The following is an 8284-nucleotide window of genomic DNA, read 5'->3' as shown; positions in this document are numbered from 1 at the left end:
CCCAGACATTTGGTGCTGCACCGAGAGCTTCGACGCCAACGTCAACGGTGGACTGCCTGCAGATAGAGCCGACCTTTGTTGAGCTAGATGCCCTATTAACTGTGCTCCTGACCCCGTCACGCATCTGCTGCGTGACGTGGGTTTCACAAAAGCCGAGTCGAGGGGAAATGCTACTCAATCCCAATCATTTCGAGGGAGAATTGATGACACTATCGTGTTGCGGCCTCTCGGGGAAATTTACATAGTTGAGCTTAATGGACTATGCAGGGCAGACGTTGAGAGAAACTCCGACACAATGACGGCTACGAAGTGTGGATTCGTTGTTTTGTATGAGGGTTTGGGCTGGATTGTATGGAGATTGATACCCTTTGTTTCTCATCCACCACTGCCACTTGATTAAAGCAGCGTTTGTGAACAGGGACGACAAGTTCCAATACAGTGAACGCCAAGATAAACCGCTAGCGCCAGATTAAAGCAGCGGACCGGGGACGGATTTCCCATGTGAGGTCCGCAGTCGCTTTCTCCGCGTCGCGATATTGTCCCTCTCCCGTCTGGAGTAAGTCGTTGTGAAAGCTGGTGCCACTCTACATCTCAATCCTGTCGCGTCGCAAGTTTGTGCTAGAACTGTCATCCAACTGTGCGCGCTCTATCCACAGCTTGCAGCAGTTCAAAATGCCTCAAGGATTCGGTAGGTTGGATCATTGTCGACTCCACTTCGTCCTCAGCTTCACCTCCCGGGCAAGTGGTTTGTCGCGCGCACAGCCTTGACCAATGACTGACCGGTCGCGCAGAAGATATTGGAGATGCAGACGACATCTTTCACGACCCAGAGCCGGACGCCGACTCCGCGGCGAAGAGACAAGTCAATGGAGATTTGAAAGACAAGGCTGATGGAGAGGAAGAGAGTCCTCACAACGACGACAATGATGAGGAGGGGGCGCCAGAGGCTCCTAAAGGCAAGGCTCGGGCTTCAGAGGATGATACGACAGGCAGGGCCAAAGAAGACGACGACGACTCCGAAGACGACGACTCGGAAAGCATTGAAGAAGAAGCCATGTACAACGTCGAGACGATTCGAAATCACAAATTCCAAAAAGGCCAGGTGTTCTACTTGATCAAATGGCAAGGCTATAGTGAAAAAGAAAATACCTGGGAACCTGAAGAGCATTTATTACCGTATGTCTGACCAATGCCTCTATCTTGTTCGGCAGAGCGTTGCGATCGTGACTGCGACCACGGCTAACACAATCCCCCCCTTTTTTTTCTAGACATGCTCGCCAGCTCCTCGCAGACTACCACGAAAAGATTGGCGGACGTCCAACTCCATCTGTCAAGAGGGCAAAGTCCAAGCAAAAGTTGCGCACACCAGCCTCTACCGATGACCGGCCCGCAGCAAAGCGTCGGAAGCGCAACACTGACGCACCAGCGAATCCTGCCGAGGAGGCACTTGGTACGTGGCTCCCCGACAAAGAAAACTGGGAGGACCTGGTGGCCAAGGTCGAGACGGTGGAGCGAGATGAAGCCGGCAAATTATTCGCCTACATCAAGTTCAAGAATGGCAAACGGTCAAAAGTCCTTATGGATCTCATAGCCGATCATTGCCCCAAAGCGATGCTCAAGTTCTACGAAGAACATCTCAAGTTCAAGTAAGATAAGAGCCTAAAAATAATCCAAGAGCGGAAGCACGGAATGTTCTGACAAACGAGCTGCAGTTAGTGGACTCTGGTCCAAGCTTCTTCCCACCGAAGCCTGTATATTATTTCCTCGACCACTTTTCTAATCTTTTCAGTCGACAAAGTGATGGCAGCCTCCCCGGGGGTGATTCCTTTCTTAGATTGCTCGGAGATTTTGATGACTTCTTTTTGCGTATGTATGGCGCTGGAAACAACGGCGTCCCCGGGGGAGGCCACAGCGTGTGTGTTTTGACCATGGAAGAGAGAGGAACATCACGTAGGGGATTTCACGGCCAGGAGTGTTGCAGGTATTGGGAAAAAAACTGGTGAGGGAGAGGTAGGTATTGCCGACATGGACAGGGGGAAAAGAAATGAATGATTTCAACGGGTCGCCTCGAAGCAACGGAGTAGCACAATGTCACTAAGTAGTGTGGCAGTGAGCAGTTGAGAGCTGCATGTCTCAGTGAAACCCTCTCAAGAAGGGGGCGGAGAAGATATCGAGAAAACATAGCAAGACCGCAAAACAGATGGAGAGCCAGTTTTTATTCTTCTTCCTTGTTTTCCAACCCCTTCTTGCGAAAGATCCAGGGAAACACCGAATCGTGGTGGTTTGGGAGATGGAGGAACATTGCCAATTCGACGTACCTCGCGAGTACAGCGCAGCTCACGGACAGCACCAGACCCTGTCTTCTCTCTTCTCGACAAACGTCCTTTCCCTTGCTTGCATTCGTGATGGGCCCTTGTCCTCTGGTTATCGTGCGAAGCTGGGCTCAGTTGAACTTGGCACATCCCAAGAAGCCCGGAGCTGATTCCGACTGGGCTGGAACCAGACAGTATAGGACGCGTACTCGTATACTGGATGGGAGCGAAGATGACGCTGTAGATATTGGTGAGTGAGCATGGAACTGTTTTTCTTGTAGCCGGTTCTATCGCGAGAGCTGGCTGGTACTGCTTCCTTAGGAGGTCTAGGGTGTAGCCTTCTTGGTGGCGGGTGATACAGTACGCAAAGGCTACGCGTGTCTTTCTTCTTCTGTCTCTGTACGTTGTCTGCCCTGCTTGCCTTTCGTTTCAGCAATAGCTTGTAGTATCTGAATCAGCTCTGTTCCGGCCTCTCCTAGAATATCCCAGCTATCGCGGGCATGCGAGTATAGACAGCTTAAAACGTGTAATGAAAAGACCACAGCTCACCCACTCTCCGACTAGTTGCTGTTTCATATGTAGAGATCCTCGTCTGCTCGGACAACTCCATTTCCCTTGCGACAGATTGACTTCTAAGTGCTGTTGGTCCTCGCGGTCCATCCGTCACTCCTCCACAAAGTGCCGCAAAAACTCGAAGCGCAAATCACATACGTTTCGCCCATGCTTCCTCAACACCGTATTCATATCATTTGCGTCTGGACTAAGTAGGAGAGAGTCATCCGTCTCAGTCCAGACGCCCCGCATAGCTCGTGGGAGGAGACTCTCCATATCCAAGTTGGCTTCTGCTAGCTCAGTCAACCTTCCAGTGCCGCTCTTTAGGCCCCGCCCTCGCTGCTTCTCTAGGACACGACGTCGATTTGTTAGCATTATCTCCACGACTTCACTTGCAAGTCCAAAATCGAAGCTGGTGGACTCGAGGGCTTTGAACAGCACGGGTTCCAAGTCCGGGACGCTTGAATGCAGGGTTTGCTGAAGAGCCATCCATTCATCTGTTTCGTGACCGTCAGGCTCGGGAGACGAATCCTCTCTGGTTTCTTCTTGTTCTGTCTGCTCTTCCTCGACTTCTCCCCTCTTGCCACTGACATCTTCCGAGGAACTTGGCATGTCTGCAGCGCCAGGTGATGCCTGCGGGTTCCGAAGAGCAGGATATGAGAGAATCGGAGGAGGTTCAAGAAAGCTGTGGTCACTCAGCCTGCGCTGGACTTTCAGAGAATCCTGGCTGTGGTCGGATTCATCTATTTCTGTGAGCCTCGTGACATTCTCCCTTATATTTTCTTCATGAGCCACATCAGATATACCGTCGCTAACTGCGTCGATCCTGTCTGAAGACTCCGGGTGTTCAATAGCTATGTCAAGCTCGGCTTTGATGTCTTCAAGCCGATTAGACAGTGCCAGTGGTGTCTTTCTCTGACCGTTTGACTGAAGCGGTTCTTCTGGTCCTGTCTCGTATTCCGGGATGGACTCCTGGGCAGTCTCGAATTGTTCAGATGCCAGGTCTCGCAAAAAGGTAGCAGAGCCGCTGAAATCTGCAGCTAGACCCGATTTTGATCTCCTATAGTGTTTGCGCATCTCGTCATCGTTGTCAGATTCCGTGGCAGAGACTGGGGAGTGGTCACGAAAGGTTCGTGCACGCTTTGGCGGGTTAGACGAAGCCATTGGGTGAAGGAGCGCATCATCCCACTGTGAATCCGTCACTGCCAGGCTGCGTGACGAACTGCGGATTGTGTTCTGTATGCTGATTGAAGAGTATTGCCAATAACTTATGTCCCCCAGCTCATCTTGCGGAGGCTTACGTTTCCCTCCCGGAGAGACCAGGAACGCGGTTGCACCTTCTCGTGATGGGTCGTTTTCACTGATAGTTGAAGGTTGCGCATGGGTATCACTTTCCCTAGACTGGAAGTCTCGCATATCTGCTGTCAGACCTTTCGACGGTAGCGTTTGATTGTGGCTTTCCTGTCGAAGACTGTCGTCCACAGTCTGGCTTTGAGTGCCGGATTGACTTGATTCCTGCGTAGACTGAGACTGTGAACCCTTTCCAGCACGCCTCTTCCTGGACTCGTTAGGTCCAGGTGGACGACTTGTGAGCGGAGTCTCAAGCTGAAATGAGGGTGGTGTGTCAGACGGTACCTGTTGAGAGTAGTCTCCGCGAACAGGCGCTGGAGGGCCAGTGCTGCCTACACGACTGGCATTTTGGGGAAGATTGGTGTTGGCGGCGGAATTGGTTCGACCGTCTGTGATGCGACGCTTTCTTGCATGTATTTCGGGTTGTTCGTCTTCGTCCTTGTTCATCGCAGCATCGTCGACTGACAAAGCTGTCGATGGCCTGTGATAGCCATGTCGTCTCACAAACTTGGCACATTCATCGCAAATGAGCTTGCCCTCTTTATCATGTCGCCATCTGACAGTTTCGGTGGTAAAGCAATTTGCACATTCGCCATCGTCTTGGGTTTGAGATGTGACAGATGTCGCCTCAACCTTTTCCCTGGAGTCGAGCAGTTCGACTGTGTTTGTAGTATGTTCGTCAGGTTCGCTCGCCAAATAAGGAGCAACCTCTAACACAGTCAAGTTCTTAGCTTTGCAATAGTCAGGAATAATCCTCGAAATAAAGAAATGCTTCCATTCGGCAGGTGTATGCGTACCACGCTGCCGGGCCAACTCCTCCCATGGCGTGTCGAAATCAATGAACTGTCCACCCTCAAATGTCGCTGCCAATTCGTAAAGTTCGTTATATTCCTCTATATTGAATGAGGTGCGGATCGTAGACTGGGGATTTGTTGAAGATTGTGTCTGGCTGACATCGTGATGCGTATCGGCAACAACTTCGGGACTTCTAGAAGTGGTCGGGACAGTGAGGCTTACTTCCCCCTGTGGAGCAGCAATGTTTGGCAGCCTGTCTGCGACTCTGCCACTCACGGCTGTTACAGACTGACTTGGATCGATCCCAGGTTTGGCTCGTGCGCTGCCTCCATCATCAGGTAATTCTGGCCGATGCCTTCTTTCGGGTACACTATGCGATAGACGGGTTTCTGGCGCGTCCATACGAGGCCGCTCGGGGGCGACAGTCTCACGGACTTGTCGCTTGTGAAATTGAGTGTGTTTAATCCATCTGTCACGCCAACTCTGGTAGGTATGTCTCGGATTCGCCTCTTCCATCTGCTTGTAGATCTCATTTCCCTTCCAAGCCCCTCCACGGTCAATGAAGGGTTTCATCCAGTCCCAGAGGAACTGGTCATCCTCCGCAGTGAAAGGTGTCCTTCCAGACTTAGGGGCTGTGACAGTACTGCCGACAGGCCGCGAGACTCGTGAGGGCGCCCCGACGGCATGGTCGGCCAGGTTCTCGAGTTGGCCATTACGGAGGGAGAGTTCAACGTATCTGTACGAGTATGTTCCTGGTGCATTGTTCTTCCTGAGGTGGTCGACAAGTCTGACATCGGCCTCGGTATCCCTACTCACAACCACAGCGCCGTTGAGTTGAGCTTTCTGGATCATCTGCTGCCGTTGGGGGATAGCATGGGAGAACCATAGTTTTTGCCCCGCGAACAGCGTCGCGTGAGATTCCCGGTCGCTGTCATCATTGTGCGTGCGTGGCACACCATGATATACAATGTGGCCTGACATTTACCGCGGGGTGGTGAGCATGTGGGATCTCGATGGTCGTGCTATCGTTGCATCTCGTTGGGCGCAGGTGGTGTTGGCTTTGTTTACAGATGATGGAAGACACCCTCTCCGCACTACTTTTAGGTCCTTATCCGCGACCTGCTCGCCCGCACGAAAACACGTGACGTTAATAATTGCTTGGACCTTCGCATCCACCCACATCCCCCAGATTCCTGGAACGAGATACGGAATACGTCCCACAAGGCCCGACCAAATAAGGCAAACTTCTCCGAGGCCGAGTGAAGTGATGGCAGGGCGGAATTGAGCGCAACTATACTTGTTGACGACAAGTCGGTGGAAGACGGAAAGTCATCGGAAGCGGGCTGACAGGTTTGGGGCATCAAGTCCCGCCATGTTGGACCTTACCATCACCTGCCTTCCGATTCGCTTGCCGACCGAATATGAACCAAAGTGACCGGATTGTGTGCATGGCGGTTGCTGTGGCTCCACCACATGGTCCCTGCGCAGTTTCTTTCAGTTTCTCGGCCGCTGTTGTTGGCTTAATTACTGCGGCCACAACTGACTCTCCCCGACCGACAATCTGGCACTTCTCTTCACACAATAATCAATTGATAGACCCTCTCTCTTCACTCGCACCCTCGCTGCTCCTTTCGTATCCATCGTCCTCCTCTTGTCCTCCCCTCCCGAGTCGAATTTTCACACGAATCCATCTCATCGACCCCGATTCGAAAGAAGCCGTTCTCATCTCACCCAATCGCAGTCCCCAACTCCGCAGCCATGTCTCAAGACCTCACATACGCAGAGGTGTCGAAGCACAACACCAAGAAAGATCTCTATGTGGTCATCCACGACAAGGTCTACAATGCCTCATCTTTCGTCGACGAGCATCCGTATGTTGCTCCCACATGCTTTCCAATGCCTCTTTATCCCCCACCGCTGATGGCCCCACATTGTGATTGCGCATTTTGATGTCGAGTTCATGCTCTAGCCTGCTTCACGTGTGTTCGTGACTGATGCTTATGTGTAATCGTTTATAGTGGCGGTGAAGAAGTTCTCCTCGACGTAGGAGGTCAAGATGCAACCGAAGCCTTTGAAGACGTTGGCCATTCAGATGAAGCCCGCGAAATCCTGGAGGGCCTCATTGTCGGCTCCCTAAAACGCGCTCCGGGTGACCCAGCCCCCAAGGTTGGTGCCACTGACAAGATTGCTGCTGGTCCCGGCGGGAGTTCCGCAGACACCGGCACGGGTGTTGCCATGTATGCTGTCCTTTTGGTTGGCGCGGCCCTCGCATATTTCGGATACACCTACATGCAAACCCAAGACAAGAAATAGATGAATTTCCGAATGTGGGAGTGCTGGCTGTGAAATACCGGGTCACTGGGTTGGGTTGCAGGATCAAGAACATGCCAACGTTCGATTTCGTTTCTGGGAAGTGCACATTTACAAAAGGTGGCTGCATTGCGTGTTGAGTGCAAAGCGCCGGGCGCGGCAAATCTACTTGGGTCAGAACCACCTGTTCCACACATTTTGCTCAGCTGTGAATACAAAAACGGACAAAACCATGCTACTTCGACATCAAGCTACAAGTAATCGAGAACGCCATCCACCCAGCTCAGACAACCAATCTGGAAGGATCCACGTACGACGCAGACTTGGAGCTCCCTTGCTCATGCTTTGGGTGTTTGGCAACGTTTTAGCCGAGTCTAGATGTTCGATGCTTAATACTACAACGATAGAGATCTGGGCTATGGGTGTGGTTTTCTGTAGTTGAAAGAGACTGCTCAAGTTCTGAAGTGTTTCCCGGGTTTCACATTGAGATATTGCCCCCATGCCCTTTACCCATACTCGCACATTGCGTTCCAGTGAGTTTGTGCTGTCAATTTCGAACCGAACTCGGACATCTCGGGATTCCTCTCCGAGCAGTCGCTTTCTCGGCTCACACGAGAACGAGAACAAGAAGATAGAGTGCCACTGCCAGCTGGACTCATATCTGAGCTATCTTTTGTATCGAAGGCTACCGAACTCCGACATACTGTTGCTGCCACCTACGAGGAGATGGGTAACTAGGCGTAGGCATTGAAGGAGACAGGGCAGGGGGTTCCGGGCGGGGTGGGGTAAGGGCAGAGAGGTAGGGGGGTAGAGAGATGGATGGGTTCCGAGTTGGATGCAGTTACCAGTAATGTGGGGTGGGGGAACCTCTCGTCGTGTACCCAAGGGAAGTGAACCGTAGGAGACGCGTAAAGTACCGTATAGTCGCCCGTAGGTCGGTAGGTGTATGTATGCATGTTATGTAT

General features: G+C 52.0%; 3 protein-coding genes across 3 annotated transcripts; 2 read left to right on the top strand and 1 right to left on the bottom strand.

Annotated features, from left to right (window-relative positions):
* Nucleotides 1-672: 672 nt before the first annotated feature.
* On the top strand, nt 673-1650 carry Z517_08314 (uncharacterized protein; the record flags this gene model as incomplete). Its single annotated transcript, XM_013426832.1, has 3 exons — nt 673-688; nt 792-1176; nt 1269-1650. The coding sequence occupies 3 exons, from the start codon at nt 673-675 to the stop codon at nt 1648-1650; spliced, it is 783 nt and encodes a 260-aa protein (XP_013282286.1).
* A 1325-nt stretch (nt 1651-2975) lies between these two features.
* On the bottom strand, nt 2976-5990 carry Z517_08313 (uncharacterized protein; the record flags this gene model as incomplete). Its single annotated transcript, XM_013426831.1, has 1 exon — nt 2976-5990. The coding sequence occupies one exon, from the start codon at nt 5988-5990 to the stop codon at nt 2976-2978; it is 3015 nt and encodes a 1004-aa protein (XP_013282285.1).
* A 777-nt stretch (nt 5991-6767) lies between these two features.
* Z517_08312 (cytochrome b5) lies at nt 6768-7322 on the top strand (the record flags this gene model as incomplete). Its single annotated transcript, XM_013426830.1, has 2 exons — nt 6768-6880; nt 7028-7322. The coding sequence occupies 2 exons, from the start codon at nt 6768-6770 to the stop codon at nt 7320-7322; spliced, it is 408 nt and encodes a 135-aa protein (XP_013282284.1).
* Nucleotides 7323-8284: the final 962 nt, after the last annotated feature.

This window comes from Fonsecaea pedrosoi (assembly GCF_000835455.1).
Source record: "Fonsecaea pedrosoi CBS 271.37 unplaced genomic scaffold supercont1.5, whole genome shotgun sequence".
Classification (NCBI taxonomy): domain Eukaryota; kingdom Fungi; phylum Ascomycota; class Eurotiomycetes; order Chaetothyriales; family Herpotrichiellaceae; genus Fonsecaea; species Fonsecaea pedrosoi.
The sequence above is the reverse complement of the archived record's forward strand: the minus strand, read 5'-3'. Positions and strand labels throughout refer to the sequence as shown.